The sequence below is a fragment of the Limulus polyphemus genome, unplaced genomic scaffold, assembly GCF_000517525.1.
Source record: "Limulus polyphemus unplaced genomic scaffold, Limulus_polyphemus-2.1.2 Scaffold514, whole genome shotgun sequence".
Classification (NCBI taxonomy): domain Eukaryota; kingdom Metazoa; phylum Arthropoda; class Merostomata; order Xiphosura; family Limulidae; genus Limulus; species Limulus polyphemus.
Window position 1 is genome coordinate 385,725 of NW_013666124.1, and position 21,373 is coordinate 407,097.

Genomic DNA, 21,373 nt, shown 5'->3' on the forward strand with positions numbered 1-21,373 from the left:
AAACTGTTTTAACACTTGTTTGCCGAGAACACAGTTTTAGATAAAAAAGATTAATTGATTCACTGTTTAATTTAAATACAACGCTGCACAATTGGCTATGTGCGCTGTTACTACTCTAGGAATCGAACCCTGAAATTTAGCGTTATAAGTCCTCAAGCTCGATGAACCAAAAAAAAAAAAAGAAGATTGGTAAAAATCCTAACAATTTTGAACTTTCTACTCTGGTACGTTTGTATTAGAACATTTAAAACAGACCTAATTTTACATTACTACTGTTAATGTTGCCCCTACTTGATACAACGGTAAATTTGAGGGCTTATAACGTTAAAACTCGGGTTTCGGGGTTTGCGGTGGTCACAACACATTGCTTAGCTTTATGCTTCGTAGCAAACGAACTGAAAAATATATTTAACGAACAGAACAATGTAATTTCATGTTTTATCTTAATTTTCTCTAAGAAGAGTACACGGCTTCAGCACAATTATATATCAGTAACTTCACACAGTTCAATACGGAACCCCTCTTCACCGTGTAATACTTTCAATGAATTAGGTTATAAGTAAAGCTTACAAAGAGAATTATTACAGTGGAATCACTTTTAGTAAATACGAAGACTAAATAAGTAAAAAATAAAGTATAAGTCTTTGGGTTTCTTGTTTGTGAAGGTTAAGTATATTATTACAAACGAAGAAGAGACAGAACAATACAGTGTTTCCGGTTTTTCCACTATTGAACAAATGTCGTTCTACGCTTATTACAGCAACCGTACATGTCACATTGTGGACGGCTAATTATTGCTGTCAGTTTGTCGGGGTGTAATACACTGAACTCATCAATAACGCCCGTCCTTAACAGATCCACAGTTATGAAGAGTTGTGGATATACAACCGGACGCTATTAACGAAACAGTAATGATTGTAGTTAATGTCGAATAATGTTGTTAGTAGCATTCGTACGAAGAAAGCATGACATACAGTGGATATAAACTTATATTTGTGTGTGTAACGGTCAGCACAGTTTTACTTTCACAAGAAATCGTTTCCTTTAAATTGGAGATCCGACCAAGAAGTAATTATAAGAGTATTTAAAAGGCTTTCAAAATATGCACTTATAGTGAAATCAGTAATTCTGAATTAGTTTAATGTGATGTAATAAATAAACTTTTCCTCACTTTAGTATTATATAGTGGAATAGTGTACTTAATATTGTTTGAAAACACCTTTAGTGTACTTAATATTGTTTGAAAACACCTTTCGTTAAGAGATACTTGTTACATTATAGTGATACTGAAGCATAAAACAAGAGATTGTAAAAACAAAGCAAGTACCCAAATGTTAATGAGAGTTTTTCTACTGTTTAATTAATGGTTTCTCTTTATAAAATGTCACATTAAGGCAAAGTAATTGACTGTCTTTAGCAGCATTCATGCGTACTTGTCACAATAAATAACTTATGTTGTATTCCTATCAAAGAAAAATAAAAAGAACACCCCCAGAATTCATGTCTGTTAATTATAATGTAAAGCATATTTTAAGGTATATAATGCAGCTGTGAATCAATGACAGTAGCCTTTCAGACACATACATATATATATATATATATCTGAACAAAATCTTATATTTGACTGAAGAATCAGAAAAATGCACGTTATACTTGGAAATCGTAAAGTGCATGAATTATTTATTTCTAACCTATTCAATACGTATAATGGTTGGAGATGGCTTGAATGGGTAATGAAGAAAAACTTTAATATAAGTTTAACATAACAGCAAATGTACAACGTTTCGACAAGGTTTTCTCATCATTAGGTACGTGTATTTTTGTCTTTTTAGCCGTCTAAGTAATTATCTATTGTTTGTCCAGCTATATGACTATTTAAACTCACATCCTTACAATATCTGTATACCACTTATTTTCTAGATCAAGGAAGAGAGAACACGATTATTGCTGTTGAACCTCTCTTTATTTTCAATGCAAATTCAACCTTTGAACTTCTAATACGAATTTTCTTGGTGGGTTTTAGAGACCAATAACTACTTTCATCTCCATTGAATTGTTTACAGAAACAGATGAACACATAAGGATTATACGCATTTGTGAAGTAAATGTTATCTTACGTTGATGAAGGTAATTTGTGTTTAAAAGTGATCGTTAGTGAGAGATAAAAACCAACACATTTGTCTTTAAAATTCCCATCGATAGAATAAAAGTTAAAAGTTTTTAACTGAAGAAAATTTTATTACCTGCTTTTGCTTGATTATAGAGAACACACTTTTCGAACGTATGAGTTTGGGAAGGTTATGAACACAGTATCACATATTTCTGTGCGCCTTTTTAAAAATGTGAATAAATATTGAACTTTTTCAGAAAAAAAGTAAATGATTCTACATTTTACGTTTTGGATTTACAACAATGCTTTTTTTACTGTTGTATTTTATGTTAGAACAAAGTGCTAGTAAGGTTTTAATTTCTTCATACGTCTTGCTTGGTAATTACTAGGATCTGATAATTATCTATCATATGATAATTGGCTACCATAAATCTGGTAACCGAGATCATTATCGTTTGTGGACTTTCTCAAAGTGATTTATTTTTTATTAGTATAACACTAAACGTTAAAGCGAAGCTAGTTTATAAAGTTTGTGAATTCCGTTTAAATCAATGATCTACTTATTTTGTTATGTAGCAAACATAATAAAGCATAAATTATTACCTTATTTCCTTATCTAGATGACCATTAAGCATAGATCATTAAGGTAATAAAAGAAGATGGTAAAATGTGAATCAAGTGCAGGATATGACAAGGAGTTAATATTGATGATTACACTTTTATAAAAGACAATTATCTAGAAGCACCTACAACACTTTGTACTTTTGTTTACATTCACTGCAAACTTGAAAGTTGTTATGAACATGAGTAAGTCTACAATCCATCATTAAGAAGCATATACTTTAGTGAATTATCATAATTTAAGAATACATTGAAAGCGAAATCGTACAAATTGAGTTTAATATCTCATCATAGATATACAAATACGAGACAATCGAGAGGGTTTGTTGCTTTCTCAGTATTGATAAAAATGTACGTTAAAAGAACGAGATTTGTCTTTTTTTATAAATTATTTATTTTTCATTGTATGATATTTATTGAAGAGAAAAAATAAATAAAACGGTAGCAAGTAATAGGATTTACATTAAATGTACTTATAAATCACTTTTTTTGTGAAATTAATGTATTGAAATCAACTGAGGGGTAAATTCCGACAAGAAAAGTAAGAAAATCACGTTGACATTAGTGTTAATTCATAATAAATAACATTAATTATTAAGGCATAATAACTAGGATTAAAATCGTATTATACTTTGGCTAACGTATTTAGTAGAAATATAACTCTACGTATCTTTATACACAATAATCATCACCTGAATCTCCTTTTATACTGTCATTGAGTTAAATGTACAAACTTTTCTTATTGTCGATCTTTAAAAGCAATTTAGACAAAATTGCTTTAGCTTAATTAACTCCCTTATTTAGCAGCATCTTCCACGCTTCATTAGAATTATCTGAGAAGTGAGAGAAGTGTCTTTATCGAAATAGTTTCTAATGGAGGCACAAGTATATAAGATGTTCATGCATTTCCGAAGACTGTCATTAATTATAATGAAATTAAACGACGTTACTAAACCGTTATATAGTTAAACCTTTTTAGTAGCACATGTTCCTAGTAGAAGAAAGGAATATCCTATTACCGATATCTTAGGCATATCCTTTTACAATATTTAGAAATATCTTGAACCTGTATCACCCTTAGTTCTGAAACTTTAATAATTTCGTCTACATTTACAGAACACATCAAAAATGAGTCTATTTTATCCCTCAAACTTTTCTTACCGAACAGAATTAAGAAACGTAATGTAACTCTAACGTTGTATTCCAGACTATTCATAAAGTGTTTACAAGAAGTCATCTACTCATGAGCTAGAAATAAATATCAGTTGTAAATATGAAAACTTACACACACACACAAAAAAAAAAACTGGATAGAAAATTTCAATAGGAATGTTGGGTATAAAAAAGATACATAAATGTTGATATCATAGCATTAACACAATTACCTCATTTCAGTTATGAGCTGAGTAAAATATGTGCAAACATAATCTCCTGCCTGAGATGAGAACTTACAAATGCGTATTTTAGGTTTAAACACCGTATTATACTGTTTATGTTAAGGGTGTTATCGATTCGTGTAAAGTCGTCATAAATATAGACTTAACTGTAAGAAACAAACAAACAAAAAAAAGTAACATTACCCTGTCTTTGCAAAAGTGGTCCAGTACGCCAAAACGGCTTCTGCTAACGACATCTCTGAGCGCGAAAAGTTTTGTTGGAAATGTGCAAGGCTTCCAACTAAAGGAACACCAAAAGCATAAGGAAGGTCTTCTCCATGAATGCATCCAAATCTCTTTGGGAATTCTGAGTTTTCTGTCTGATGACCAAATACAAAAAGAAATGTTTTCTTGTTTCCTTTTGCCCGATATTCAGCTGATTTTAACAACGGCCCAACAACAATACCATCACCCATAGCATCAGCTGTGCTCTCTAGAATGTTGATAGGATGTTGAATAGCTTTCTCCCAGTCTGTGTATTCGTTTTCTATAACATAAAATATCTCTTGTAAGTGATATGTGTATACGTTCTTTACTAATGTTTGAAACAGGTTGTTTCGACGGTCTTCCTCAATACCATAACGTTCTTCGTTCGCTGAAAACTTGAAATAAAATTCCATTCTGGAGACACCCAGCAACAGATCATATTGATTATACAGGTCGTTGTAATCTCTCATCAATACCTCAGGCTCATTCGGTATGACTATTCCATCAACAACTGGTCCGAAGGCTGTTAGATAATCTGGAACAGTTAACTCAACTTTCAATATATGTTCTATAGGTTGGTCTCTCAAGCATTCTACCATGACAATATTGCTGACTGTTGAGCAACCCAGCTTGCTAGCCAGCTGACGAGTAAACTCTGGGGCCTGTCTGGCTATTGCCCAGGGGCTAAGGGCAGACCCGCTGTGCATAATGCCGCGATGAAATAATCCTGTAAGAAAAAGATAATAATAAGTCGACTTAAAATGGAAATGAGTGTTTTCCTTTAAAATTTTATTTAGTCTCCGAATTTTTATCTTAGCTATTCGTTCACATCATAAATACATTTATGTACATAAGCATTTACTTTCAATAAAAGTCTACAGTAGAAGAAAACTCGCCTCTTTCAGGAACAAGGTCTACCTTCCAAAGGGGGGGGGGTCTGTTTTACTGAATACATACATATACTGCACTAATATATCAGTGTGTACAAAATATATTATGCCCCAACCCCCATCACAGATACCCTAGATGTAAAGTTTGTTTGGAAATTTAAAAAAATCCTCTGAAAAGGAGTAGGTGCGCTTGAAAGATTTCGCAGGGAAAATTGCATTTGATAATTCATTGTTGTCTCGAAAGACATATAAACTTTTACATTTTACCTGTAAAGGTTAATTCGTGATAACGGTTTCATAATTTCTTTTTCAAGCTGTAAAGATATTATAACTTGTAAATTTGAGCTTAAATGAAAACAGTTAGGAGACGTCTTACGTGCTGAAAGTAATTAATTAATATTTTTCGCGATTAGAAGGATTAGATGATTCTACTTTAGTCGTGTGATCAAGTTTTAAGAACAAACAAATTTTGATTCTTATTACTGTAGTTGCTGAGTATAATTCCTGATAAGATATGTTTGTTTGGAAGTAAGCACAAAGCTACACAATGGGCTATCTGTGCTCTGCCCACCACGAAGTTAGGATAATTTATTCATCTTGAAATTATTGGTCCTAGTACTTAGTAGCTGTTTAGAACTTTAAACATTGGTCATTTCTTTAAATTATAAATAGAGAATGAAGACTAGTAAACTTCAGTATAGATAATAATATATAGAACACTGTACTTGTAGAGCTTGCTTACTTAAAGATAAGTTAGAGATAGTTTTTTTGGGATAGATCATAGATTAGGAGCAGAACTGAAGGAAGAAATACACGAACTGAATGGCGTTAGGATAAAGGTTACTTTGGGGAAGGGTGAGAATGAAATAGCTGAGTATATAACGGTCACACTAATAAAAAAAATTAAAACTAGAAAAATAGGTTCAGTAAACATTCAGGTACCACTCTTTGATAGGTTTCAACCTTCGGTTGCTTATAGTGAAGAACGAAATGATGAAGAGGCTTAAATAGTGGGAGACTTTTTCATTTAGCTTGCTCTAAAAGTTATTTATTGTAGAAAGCACAGAAAGACCACGACTATAATCTGCTTTCAAGGGGTTAAGGTACGACACATTATAAAAAGTTTAATTGCTGATACTAAAGAACATCATCATTATATCGGATATGTAGGAGCGAATAATGCTGGAAAATATAAATCAGAAGAGCTCCTTAAAGACCGTAAAGAACTTCAGAAGTTTAGGAATAGAATTGACGTGTATTTCTTTCAGGAGCGCTTTTTTTGAATAGATGACGGAATTAATTACTTAGCTTGTTGCGAGGCTTAAATGAAAAAATATCGAGGATATGCTTCGAGCAACAGCTGAGCTGACTCGACCTATGGAATAGTTTTCAGCGTAACTGTGAATTATTGTTCGAGATGGCTCCACTTAAGCAGGTTAAGTAGCAAGATGTACATTACGGATAATTTAAACTAAACTTGCATAGTTGTGAGGGAGAATGGAAAATTAGAAAAGGACAAAATTATTGCATAGCAAGTTCAATGAAGGGCTTCAAAATAGCAGACTTAGAGCATAACAAGTTAAACAATATATCTAAAGACAGAAGTCTATTAGATTAAAAAATACTCTTTATTCTAATATTAGAAACAAAATGGACGCTGTCAGGGCTCTAGTTGAAAGAGAAGACTATGATATAACCATAATTACTGAAATTTGGTTAGATTTGGAAAACATGGATAATAGGAGTTATTTTTAAATTCCAGGTTACAAGTTATTCAATGTTAAGAGGGTGACGAGGTGACTTATTATATACTCTGTTTCAAGAGTAAATAAAACCAGAATTTAGAGCAACAAATATTTCTATTTCTTGCTTTTCAAGTTCATGTATCATACGGTGTTGCAGCCTATAAAGTTCATAATTCTTCTCGTGATTCATGACATGCGCACGTTTTACTGACGTCACGACAGTACAAATTTCAACGTTAAGCGTACCTTATGTGACGTCATTTTAGTGTCTACTGATTGACTGAAAGACAACACATTATTGTATCGAGGTGCGAGTGGTTAAAAACTATAGCCTGGTAGGATTGAAGACATAAAATATGGTAATAAAAAAGTTGAATATATATATAATTTGCAATCAGAGGTTTCAACGGTAGAAAGTTTTTAACTGGCTATTGTTATACGCAGACTGACCGAACAAAAGAGGTGAATGAAGAATTGTATAAGGAGATAAAGATTGTTGCCCATAAGAATAATTACTTAATAAATATATAAAATTTTAATTTAGATACACTCGAATAGTGACGATGAGAGATTTCTTGAAGTGATTCAAAATGGTTGTCTATGCCAAATGGTTAGAGAACCAATCAGAAGGGAGATGACACTTTAGATTATATTATATATTAATGAGGATATGGTTTCAAGAGTTGAACTAAAGGAACAGGGAACAATGATTACTGAATATTGAGATAAAAAGTGGTATTTCAGTTCCTAATTTTCAGAAAGCCAATTTTGGTAACATGAGACAAGACTTTTCACTCATTACTTAAGTTAGGTTTTGAATTTCGCTCAAAACTACACGAGGGCTATCTGCGCTAGCCGTCCCCAATTTAGCAATGAAAGTCTAGAGAGAAGAAAATTAGTTCTCATCACCCACCGCCAACTCTTGGGCAGCTCTTTTACCAACGTATAGTGGGATTGACCGTCACATATAACGCTCCCACTGCTGAAAGAGCGAGCATGTTTGGTAGGACGGAGATTTGAACCCGCGACCCTCACACTGCGAGTCAAGCACCCCAACCACCTGGCCATGCCGGGCCTCACTCATTAGTGAATTTGGGAATAGAGTGATGTTTATTCAACATAAGAATGTCCCTAAAAAGAGGAAAAAAGATAATCGGGAAGGGCGAACCTGATTAGTTTACTAAAGACAAATCAGGACAGATTTCCCATTGCTAGATAGATTAGAAGATTTATGGAACTAGTTAAATTATACTAGAACATCCACAAGAGCTAATGATAAACTGCTAGCTGATAATGTTAAAACTAATAACAATTATTTGTTGAGTGTGTTAAAGGTAAGTAAAATGTTAAAATGGGGATTCGACTCTTAAAGGTTGTTAACAGTGAGTTTTTGTTAAATACTATGAAATGATTGAGTTTTTAAATGCTTTTCCCTTTTCTGTTTTTACAACAACAAAAACTGTGCTCTGCGCACCACGGGTATCGAAACCCGGATTCTAGCTTTGTAAGTTCGCAGACATACCGCTATGCCGCTGGGGCGGCACCTGGGAGTAAAGTTTTATTACTATATAAAAATATGAAAGTCAAAATGTTTCGCTTATATCCAAGTTCACTTTTTCAATATTTCAATACTCCCCATAGAGTCAAAGTCATAGTCAATATCTGCCATAGACTCGTAGTTAAAAATATTGCTTATATCCGGTAGCCCTTGTGTAGCTTTGTACTTAATTAAAAACAAACAAACAATTACTCCCAGGTAGGTCCTTAGATAATGTTGCTAACAAATAGATAGAAGTTTACCTTAAAGATGGTTATATATGTGTAGATAAACTGTGTCATATAAACTGTGTCATATGTGTAGATAAACTGTGTCATAAGGATGGCAACAGCTTCTCTTTTTTTTACCACCAATCGCTATGTTTACTTCTTCAATCGGTGTTGTTTAAGTAAGCAGTATCAACATAAAGATTTTTTTAAAACTGTTACCACTTAAACAAAATCTGTGCAACTGTTCTAAAAATAGAAAAATAAAATAACTAGTAATTTTTGAATGGACTCGTAGCTTCAAACGACAAGAAAAGTTATGTTTATGATGTTCTGAACATTCTGAAATGACCGCTTTTAATGGAAAATAGTTACGCTTTCATATCATTAAACGAGTGGATGGAACGCAACATTGGTGAAAAGATGAATAGTCTCGAATCAATTTATATTTAAACGACCAAATGGAATAAGATGAAATAATTACTGAGCTATCTGTGCATTTGTTAAGTAGTTTTCTGCAGTTTTTCTACTAACCAAAGTGCAAAACAAACGATATAGTAAAGTATAACTTTGAAAATATTTAGCTACATTTTCATACATAAAAAGTAGTTTTCGATCACTTTTTAAAGTTTTGCTTCGAAATGACGATATACGATTAGACAAACGTCACCATGATTGTGTACTGTTTTTAGTTTATGTTAAAGTAGTGTTAAATACAAATGTTTCATGATATAGGTATTATTCAATTTTGTATGTTTAGGAAAATATACCACGAAGATCATCACTGTGGTATTTTGAGTTTTTATATATATATACATTGTATGAAATAGATGAAGACGTTTAAGAATTTTGTTTTCACTGTTTACTGGATAAAGAGGAACAAAAAAATCCATTAGGAAATTTTTGCTAGCAAAATACTTCAACATTTTTAAATGCTGCTTAATTTAATAACAGTTTTGGGAATGTAGATTCATGTAGACGTTCTTTATTATAATAAATAATTAACTTATTATTAAACATCTAAAATAAAAAGTATATCAACATGTTCTTACAAAATAGACCTATTCTACCAAACTGTGTTATTATTATAGAAAACAGGAAAATGCTGCTACAGTTTTTAATGTTAATCCAAAATTAAGCAAATAGTCTATTTGTTAAACACTTGTACATCGCTAACCAAGATTGCCAGATGTTAACATACCAAAGGATGCCTAACAACACATTAAGAAATTTACTGCAGCTAGAAAATGTCGGAGTTGCTACGGCAACAGACTATAAAATCCACCCTGAATAGTTCAAGCTAGAGTTACCATGCCAAATTTGTCCTTACCAGTGTTATTGCTAGGAAGTGCCACATTTGTCTTGACTGTGAATGCCAGAGATGCTTTAGCTATGAACTTCTAGACTAAATCTGCCCAAAACAATGAATACTAGAGTTGCTCTAACTAAATAATATCAGGTTTATCTCACTAATTTGTTGTGGTAACAAACTGTCAGATTTGTCCTATCCTTAAATTACTAATGTGTATTGCCTATAACATGTCAATATTATCTGGTTACACGCTTTCGTATCTGTTCTGAATACAAACTGTACATTTATCTTTCTTCTAAGATGTATATCTTTTCTCATTTTACATAGTTAACATTTCTTTATTAGAAACTGCTAATTTGTTCTTACTATAGAGTGTAATTTCCGTTCAGTAACCAGATTTTTAATATGTGCTAGTTCAAAAATGTCGACAAGCTATGATAATGGACTATAAAACCTATCCTTACTGTAGACTATCAGGACTATCTTGATTACAGAGGATGCCTAATCTGCTTGTATAAAGCATTGACCGATTTCTTTTGTCAAAATTCTAACAATTTTACATTGTATAGATATTATTTGATTTGGGTTGCATAAAAGATGTGTTCAACTGTATCTATATTTGCAATAAACTATCGTATCCGGCTTAATTGGGAGATGTTAGAATCATTTTCACAAAACACTGCATAATCCGTTTTGTGTAAAAACTACTTTTTAAACTCTGACTTTATCATTGTCAAAATACACTGAAAACCATAGGCGGTACTAAAAATATGAATATTCGATTGTGTTAGAAGTTCAAACCTGTCGAAGAGTTAAAACCCAAGCTGTGTATCTTGTGGCTTTTGATTTTGTGGTCGAAATAAAAGATATAGATTTATAGTTTATTCTTGACAGGTTATGGAAAATGTTTTTCTTTATGCATGATGAATACAAGAATGAACATTAAGATATATATTATTTTCATCTCATATTGTGGGCTCATAAGATAACGCTGGACAACAAAAAAGTTACTACTAGAGCAAACCCAAGTGATTCGGGATAATTTGTTGGTGCTTATTTAAAAACTGTAGCCAAAATTTGTCCATTACCTCTGGAGTTGGAGTTATTGCAATATCTCAATATTTTATCAGCACTATGTAAAATACCAGGCAATAAACTCAATACAATAGATTTATGTAGTGAAATTATGTTTACTTGGACTATTTAATGGGCAAAGGGCATACATTTTTGATAACTTCAAACATTGTATTGGTGTAAAACTTCGAGTATATTGTTCATATATGCTATTTGTTCTCGATATAATTGTAGCAAATTGTACCACTTTTGCTTCATCCCCACGCTCACCTGCTCCACCCAGGAATCACGAAACCCTCACGTGCTCAGTTTACTAGAACATTTAGGAAGTCCCTCAACTAAGCATAAATGGAGAGGATTCAAACGCCTCTCTCTCAGTTACCTCTCACTCAGTTGGTCACTTCGCTTTGCTCCATGCACAGTCAAAAGAAAGTACGATCTTCTTCCTCGCACCATACCCACGATATAATAAAATTCTGCAAAACTTTAAACTATATTTCTGTAAACATATTTTTTTTAAATATTTTTTAGAAAATCATTGGAAATGATGGCTACTTCTCGTACAAGTAGAGTTCGAAAGTGCAAAACTCCCCCAAAAAGTTTTTGCTACATTTGTGGTAAATATATTACAGTTTCATGAAGGAAAAAACATCATATACAAGGTAAAGGTAGCATACTACAACTATTTTGGGTGTAAAATTGGTGACAAAGAAAAACATTGGGCTCCACATATGTGTTGTACAGGCTATGCATCTGGCTTGACACAGTGACTAATTAAGAAGACACGTATGCCATTTGCAGTTTCCATGATATGGCGTGAGCTCAAAGATAACCTAGCTGACTGTTATATTTGCATGACTAATGTTTCTGGATATTCAGGCAAAATGAAACAATATAATAAATATCCAGATATTACACCTGCAATGAAACCAGTACCTGATGGGGATGGTCTTCCAGTTTCACATCCACCAGCGAATTGAGAAATAGAAGAGTTATCATGAGAAGTAGACAATGAATTATCTTCATCATCCTCTTCATCTAGCAATTCTATTCTTCTGGCACTTCAACATCAACTGCCTTATCTGATCGCACAAGAAGAGCTAAATGATCTGATTCGTTTTTCGTCTCTATTGAAGCAGCATATACAAGGATATTTTGAATGAATCTATCATAACTCGAAAACTAGATACGATCAATAATTTTCAACATCATTTTTAAAATTAGCATCGTTAAACTACTCAGAAACAGTTGCGTTTTTTCTAGTAGCAGAGACATTTTTTGTTGTTGCCCGGTGTAATAAAAGAATATATCACAATTAACATTTCCATTGTAAGTACAACTTATAAGTGACTGTAAGAGGTGTTCTCAACCCCTCCCTCTCGTCCCTCAAAAAAAAATCAAATCAAATCAATACAACCTCTTGCTGAATCAAAGAATGTGTTTGTTTGTTGTTAAGCGCAATCCTGTACAATGGGCTACCTGTACTGTAGTTACTAAGGAATTGAACCCTAAAGTTTAGAGAAAATAGCTAAAGTGGATAATTGATCAAAATGGAACACATCCTAACCAGTAGGTTTTGTAGACAATCGAAACCCAGTGATTTAACTGAATCCAGTCGAAAAAGTAGAGATTGTCGTGATATACAAATACAGCTAAATGTCTACAATTTAGATGAAATTCATTCTAAAGTAACAACTGTGTAGAAACCAAGACACAGAAATAGGCCAGGCCGTTTTGAACATTTGAAACTAGTAGACATCTTCCTGATAAACAAGTAAGATCCATCTAACTTCCACCCAAGCCACTAATCCTTGTAATTTAACGTGAATTAATTAATTCCTGGTTTGGCATTAGGTCTTGAAATTTAACGTCTAAGATTTGGGTTCCATAATATACGGTGTCCGGAAATTATGTTACCGATTCTGTAAAATACAAGTATAAATCTATTTTGTTAAGTTTTTAAAACACTATATAATTGCATTAAAATACGTTGTGTCCTTTCTAATATATATATTCACATACACACACACACACATATATACACCTTCCAGAAGCTGTTTCCCACAATTGAACATTGGTAAGTCTGCGGACTTATAAACATTAAAAAACAAGTTTCGATAGCCGTGGTTGGGTACAGTACAGATGGTCCATTGTGTAGCTTTGTGCTTAACTACAAACAAAAATCCAGTATCTGCCTTACAAGCGTAGTATATAACAGTAACAAAATAATCTTGTACTGCGTTACGTCTTTCACAATTTCATTGAAATTCATTCTTTGCTTTCAAATTTCCGTAACTCAGCAAATATGCTCTCGGTGGCTCAGTCTTAGGGCTAATAACACTCGAGTATTGACACTCGCAGTGAGGACAGCAAATATAGCCTATTGTGTAGCTTTGTGCTTAGAAACAAACAAATAAACAACTCAGTAAGTACAGTTTACACAATCACTTGTTATAAAAATTAAGATACTTCGTAATTAAAAAATAAATACATTTTTGATACATTAACTGAATTGGTGTGAAAGCCACACAATACGCGCCGTCATTTATATTACTTCATAAAGATAGCCTCACGAGCTTTCCTGATCATTCACATTTAGGTAGATTTTATTAAAATTTTTATTGTTTTTGTGCAAACTTTTAATTCTTGTTATTAGTTTCAAAATTACCAATAAGTTTGCAACTGTAAGATACGACATAGAAACTACTTTAATATATCTTTGGTTACATTTATATGTAAGATACCACGTGCCAAAAAAAAATAAACATTTTGAAGTTAGAAGTAAAAAAAAAATGATATCAGCAGAGAACGTAATATTTCTATTTCCAAGAAACTTTTAGCTTTTTGTATGTTCCTGCTCAATCAATGATATTATCATATATATTATACTCTCCCCTCCGCCACATATATATTTTTAAGTTAATATTGGATCATACTCCACGGAAATTTAAAGTTTCATGTAAGAACTGAAATCGCCAGATTTCGTTATTAATGTTAAGTTTTTCAACTTGTTACCATATTATAATGGAGCTTCATTCACGTGAAATTACTCTGAAGTTACATTTTTCGTGTATTTATAGGTAGAAGGCCTCCCCCCCCCAAAAAAAAAGAAATTAATTGACAGTATTGTTTACACATTAGCTGTCTAGGAAGAGAAACGACAGATTTGACAGAAGGGTTTCAGCTCAACAATACGGAAAAGAATATAAATGAGAAGAAGATATTTTTTAATTTTCGATGCTCAAGACAAGTGTTTCAGAAGCGCATTTTGATATTAAGGCTAGTTTGTAAAAAATATAGTCCTGTATCTTATCATTACGCACACACACACGTATATATATTTTTTTGTAGCTCAATATATTACAGTATTTTCTACTTAACCTGACTGGTAATTACTTTTTGTTTAAGTAATAGAAGATAAACAACTCACCTAACCAGTACAATAAACCATCAATATTGTGAAAATCATGGAAATAAAACACCAGTTGTTGCTAAATAGGATGGATAGATAGAAAATTGGACGGTTTGTGTTAGATAAAACACCAGTTGTTGCTAAGTAGGATGGGTAGATAGAAAATTGGACGGTTTGTTTGTAGTTAAGCACAAAGCTACATAATGGGCTATCTATGCTCTGCCCACCACGGGTATCAAAACCCGGATTCTAGCGTTGTAAGTCCGCAGACATACCGCTGTGCCATTGGGGAGCAAAATTAGACGGCAATCAAAATATTTCAACTTAGCGGTTAGGCTTAAGCGACAATACCCTTCTGTGAATGGAAGGTATAAAATCCCTTTAAACCAGCTTCAAAACAAATTTAATAACGTAATTTGTAAAGATGCTAGAAAACAAAACGCGTTTACATCAGTTTTATTACCTATTCGCCGGAAGTCTAATTTAATTGACTCTGTCAAAGTACACTAATTAGACAGTTGGAAAATTTAACTTTTTTTTCCCCCTCTTTATAGTCTCTTGTTTTTGACCTTTGTAAATTATTCCTGAACTTTGATTATTTTTCCGCGCAAAATATTTCCAGCATACGTATAGCATAATCACATTTTATTCATGTTTTGGGTATGAGAGAGATAAATGTCGATTATTGAAGTTTTATTTCTTTATTTGCTATGTGATTGTTTTACGGCACGTTATTCTGTGACTGGTACAATATTTGACATATACAAGATATATATATACGTAACATTTCTGATCATCATACCAAGTATAAGGCATCACTTTGTAGAAACACTAGCTTGTCCGACACGTCAAACATTATGGGTTGGAGTTTTATAAAAAAAAAACCCCAGATCGTATTTTTGTAATTACGTCATATAACCTAAAAATTACGGTTTAAACGCTGAAAGAAGCTGAAGCAACCAAAGCCAATAGACCAAAGGTTTATGATATAAATTAGTTTCAAATACCAAAATTCGAACCCGCGACCCGCAGATTGCGAGTCGAGTACCCTAACCACCTAGCCATGCCGGGCCGAAGAACTTTTGTTATTGTGATATTGTATATTATCAAACACCAGTCCTCACACAGTTTGTAGATGTTTGGTTGCTTGTCAAATTTTGCGCAAAGTTTTTCGAAGACTATCTGTCCTAGCCGAACCTAATTTTGAAGTGATAGACTAGAAAGAAGACAGCTAGTCAAAGCCACGCACCGATAACTCTTGGACTACTCTTTTACGAACGATAAGAGGGATTGATCGTCACATTATAACGTCTTAGCAGCTGAAAGTAATTTGATTCAAACTCGCGATCCGCACATTGTGAGTCTAGTGCCTAACTACCAGATCATTCCAGAACTCACTTAACAGATACAATAAGCATGAAAATATATTTCACTTGCAGCCCGCTATACTGATAACGATATTTTCACTACAACCTGTTTTATCTGATATATATATATATATATAATACAGTTGTCTTTTGGTGTGACTGTGTCTCCTGGCAACAAAAAGTTGACAAGGTATTGTTCTCTTCGAACGCTGACTTGAATTCCACTTTTTTAGATAGTTTTACGTTTTAGCTGATTTAGCAGTGTAAGACTAGAGGGAAGGCAGCTAGTCATCACCACCCACCGCCAACTCTTGGGCTACTCTTTTACCAACGAATAGTGGGATTGACCGTCACATCATAACGCCCCCACGGCTGAAAGGGCGAGCATGTTTGGTGTGACGGGGCGACGGCTAGCGCAGATAGCCCTCGTGTAGCTTTGCGCGAAATTCAAAACAAACAAACAAACAAAAGTTCTTAATAAATAAAAGTTCTTCAAAATATTCTTAATAAACTCGAATGACAAAAATGTAACTCAGAGAGAAAGGATCGATGATGATGTAATATAATTATATGCTTGGGCTTTTTAAATTAAATGAAGCCATTGTTCGTATAATCATTGTTTACATTTTCGATTTTCCAGTTCAACTACCATATTTGTGCACGAGAGTTAAAAATTCATAGTATTAAATATTTCGTGCACAATGAACCTTCGTCAAATGCACATCTGTGCTTTTTCCAAACTTAAGAACTTCCAGATTTCTGCACCATTTTGTTTGATTATTCATATTAAATTTATTTAGTGTTTTAATGTTTTAGTAAATGGTTTTGTTTACAAGACGTGCCAAGGCAGTTCAAAATATAGAACATTTTCAAATATATAGATGCTTTTCGTGACTTTGTTGCTGTGTAGACCAAGTCTAAAGATTATTTAAACAATGAGACATAAGATCTATTGCTGCAAAAATAATATTGTAAATATTTCCAATGAATTTCTCTTTTTTTTTCAAATACAAATGTACTGATAAGATGTTATTCGAACCAACACCACAACCACAACAACAACAACAAAATATAAAACCTGAAAAGAGGAAAAACAAAGATATAATTTCCTGTTAATTAATGTGATTGAAATATACTTTGGGAAGTAGCAAACCATTTTAACTATGATTACCGGAAAACAGAGACAGGTTGAATTAATGAATATATATAATTCTGACAAAGTTTGGCATGCAACATCATTACTAGACACTTATGGGCTCAAATAATGTGAAACTTTCAAAGATCTGTAAATCATGAAACATATGAATGATATAAAAATACACTTTTGTGCTTATTCAAGAAAACCAATATAAAAAAGTGACGTCCCAAAGATAATAACGCAAAATTAGAGTGCTTGTAATGACGGACGAAAGATCCATCTTAATGCTGGATGACGTCACGAAAAACCTCTTATGCCTAGCATACCCCCAGTTTATGCTTATCTGATTTTTTCTGATTGTATGATCTTGGACGTAGAATAAACGTCACCTCGTAATTAGTCTTCACGAAATTCTTGCTTAATCCAGAGATATATTTGAACACAATGTATTATGAAGTTGCGTGATACTTTTGAAAATGACTGGAACTTTCTAGAAACACAGACTGTCTACTGCTTACCATTGTTTGTTACAATATCTGAGTGTCACAGCGAGGACACACACATACAAATAAAATAATATTGAAACGTGATTTTATTTTTATAAAAACAAATAAAACTGTAACTTTTGCAATAATTCATGACATCTTTACTAACATTAATTTCGAGAAACACATATGATTTATAAAGAATAAAGGGAAATAAATTTGGGATACCTCTTGCCATTGGTGAAACCATCAGCAAATTCACAAAAGCTGCACCATGTCCGTGCCCCATGATTGTAACATTGTGAATATCTCCACCAAATTTCATGATATTTTCCTGTATCCAGTGGAGAGCTGCTACTTGGTCCATGAGGCCGTAGTTACCTCGGGCAGCTCCCTCTAGTGCTGGAAAGAATCCTGTTGGACAAAAAGTATTGTATTTCAATGTCATATGACTGTTAGATATTTTCAATTTGATTGAATACAGTTTTCCAAAGAATAGATTCACAAACTTAAAATAGACTTCAGATTTTTCAACTTTAAGTTATCTTTAATTGTAAGACATTACCCATCTATGAAATATTTGTCCGGGGATTGCACTTTGAAAAATATTAACAATATATTGGTACGATTTCAAAAAGGTAAAAAACAACGATAAAACCAGGCCAGGTAACTAACCCTCATGGTTTGTTTCGAGCAACAGTACATTTTACCTACCTAATATCCCTAGACGAAAGTTAAATGTTATGACGATAACATCTGCTATACTTGCAATAACACTGCCATCATAAGGATTTCCGGAATTCCATTCATAAGATTCTCCTTGTATGAAAACAATCACTGGAACTCTCACAGTTTGGTGAAGGACTAGAAAAAAAAAGTTTTACTAGTTAGATATGTTTTATCTTATTTCTCAGGCTGTAAACGACTATCTTAAAGAAGATGAGTCACAAGTCTTAATGTACACGAACCATGGTGGCTCAGTATTTGGCTTAGTTGGACCGTGAATCAGCGAGTTTCGAGTTTGTGTTTTGTTGCTGGAAGAGTGAGATCTGTACGTTGGTGCCGTGGTTGCGTTGTTATAGCGTCGGTGGATATTGTTGACTATCTGCCTTCTATTTAGTTACCAGTTCAAAATTCGAGATCTGTGAGAAATTTGGGAATGTTTCGAGAAATTTTTAAACAAAAAATCAAACGTACCATATTGAACAAACTGAATAATTTATTCCAGAGTCAAAATGGAGTAATAAAATTAAACATATTTATATTTATTTTACCTTAAAGTAGCCAGAAACCATTATTTATGAGCTTTATATGTGTGTATTATGTTCTGTTAGCGAAGGGAAGTGGCCATTCAAGTGAAGGGATGACATATCTTTTCTACGATGGTATAGTACTTTTTTTAAGAAAGTGCTCTCTGTTAAAGCAATGTTATTATATAAATGATTAGTGTGGTTGACATTAAGCACACAGCTACACAACGGGCTGTCTGTGATGTTCCCAACAGAGGTATCGAAACCCGATGTTTAGCGACATAAGCCTATAGACTTACCGCTGAGCCACTGAAGGGCTACATAAAGGAGTGTGTGTGTGTTTTCTTATAGCAAAACCACATCGGGCTATTTGCTGTATTCACCGAGGGGAATCGAATCCTGATTTTAGCATTGTAAATCCGAAGACTTACCGCTGGTTCCCCGGGGGGACTACATAAAGGAAGGGAATATTATTTGTGCACTTATGTAACACATTATTATTGATTATTGAGTATTATTATGTTAGAAGCTTCCTTATGCACTCACAAAATGTTCTAATTTAATGTATTGAAATCTTTGTATTACATTGATTCCCGAAAAAATATATTCATGAAACGGTCAAAACGAGAAAAGTAAAATTTATACGTAAATAAATGGTCAACATTTTTTAATGTATCTAATATATGATCTAGTTGCTTAAGAATGTTTATTTACAACAGTAAAGTTTGCGAATCTGAAATAAAACGCTTATGCAAAAGTAAATAATGTGCGTTATCTAGTATAATTTACCTATCACTGACGGTATTTAATAAGGTATTGCAAGTAATTTGATATCATGGGTCTACATATAAAGGTTTATGCACCATCTAGTATGCTGGATCAGCATAATAAGAATCTGTATATCATAAATCATCTGTATATTATAGGCTTAAATATGGATGTATATTATATTAACTGTTACTCTAAGAATACATACAGGTTTAAATGAGAGCTGAGTCAAGTCATTGAAATGTTTTTGTATCGAATGTTGGATTAGATTGTGTTTATTCACTATTTCTTCCCGCTCCACATGAAAAAATAACTAAAAATACACCGAAGCACACATTGATTTGATTGATTAAAGGTAAAAAGCCAATAACCAAGAGGAGTGTATTTATTAAGAAAGTTCCTTTCCATAAAAATAATTTATGTATTTGATTAATTCTACATTGAACAAATAACCGAGCAAGCACACAAAACAGAGCGCGATCGATGATTGGGTACTATAATTATTTTTTCAATGTAAAAGATAACACAAACTATTTCAGAAACTAAATGATACCCTGGTAAGATTCAACTTATTGAATTCAAATAACACTCTTTAGTTTAGAATATCATCCATCATCTGCGTTGTTAACAAAATAATTACTTCATTTTGATACAAGTCGCTGTACTTGGAACGCCAATGCGCACGTGACTTTATTTGAATAAACCAAGGTTTCCTGAAAAGAAGACGAGTCCTACCAAATCTGTACTTAAAATGCTTTTCAGTGTGAGAATCATAAATGAGTGAAAACGAACCATAAAGTGAACATTTGTACTTAAGAGTTGTCTTTTGTGTTGACAGTGTTAACATGTGAAGTTTTATTTGGTTACAAATCGCATGCGAATTGGTAGAAATATATTTTAAGCCCTCATTCCTACCTTGTTAAGCTCATAGGTATAAGCATAACTTATGCTGTAAAATATTATTTGATGAGAACACTTTTCATGTACAAAAAACAGTCAAGTTAGAGTAAAGAGGTCAACAGTATAAAGATGTGATATTAAAAGAAGAGCCAGGCTAAGAATTTTTTTAAAACTTAGAACGTCTTAAAAATCCAGTTCTTTTAACGTAGAATTCATCAGATAAAGTCAATATTTTGAACTAGTACAAAGTATATTATTTGTTTTGACATTTGACTTTATGACGTGTCTGCCAGCGTCACTTGGGACATATAATTACGACTCCACTAGTTGGCATGGAAAAGGAGTTACATTAGGATACTAAAGATATATGTAAAGCCTAATTCATTATTCTGTTCACTACTTGTCACTGAGTTATACCAGTTTTGTGGAATTCTACACCACATCATTAACCCTGTATACAGTCCACCATTATAAGAATCCCAGTCTTGTTGTTTTCGATTTGCCATTGTCCAGGGTTACTAATGAGGGGTGGAATTCCCCGAAACCGGTATAACTCAGCGACGAGTGGTGAACTGAATGATAGACTGGGGCTCATATTTATCTTTAGCATCTTCATTAGCTTGTCTGCTGAATAATTTAGAATAACAAATACGTAACATCAGTATTATCTATTTTCCAAATCCTATGTAAACATATGTTCGCTTTGGTGAGTAAAAGACAACAAAAACACCACACATATAAGAATTATACTGTATTTATGCTGTGACAGCACTTATGTGATCAACTCACCATACATATAAGAATTATACTGCATTTATGCTGTGACAGCACTTATGTGATCAACTCACCATACATATAAGAATTATACTGCATTTATGCTGTGACAGCACTTAT

The 21,373-nt window shown here is 33.0% G+C and overlaps 1 protein-coding gene across 2 annotated transcripts in view; it reads right to left on the reverse strand.

Moving 5' to 3' along the window:
• The window catches only part of LOC106458786 (neuroligin-4, X-linked-like), a 133,105-nt gene that overhangs the window by 13,944 nt on the left and 97,788 nt on the right, over nt 1-21,373 (reverse strand). For both annotated transcript variants that reach the window (XM_022385121.1, XM_022385122.1), the window contains exons 3-5: nt 18,276-18,425; nt 17,790-17,975; nt 4,312-5,101 (exon numbers count right to left, since the gene is read on the reverse strand). In XM_022385121.1, coding sequence (XP_022240829.1) covers nt 4,312-5,101; nt 17,790-17,975; nt 18,276-18,425 — 1,126 coding nt within the window. The remainder of the gene's footprint in view (nt 1-4,311; nt 5,102-17,789; nt 17,976-18,275; nt 18,426-21,373) is intronic.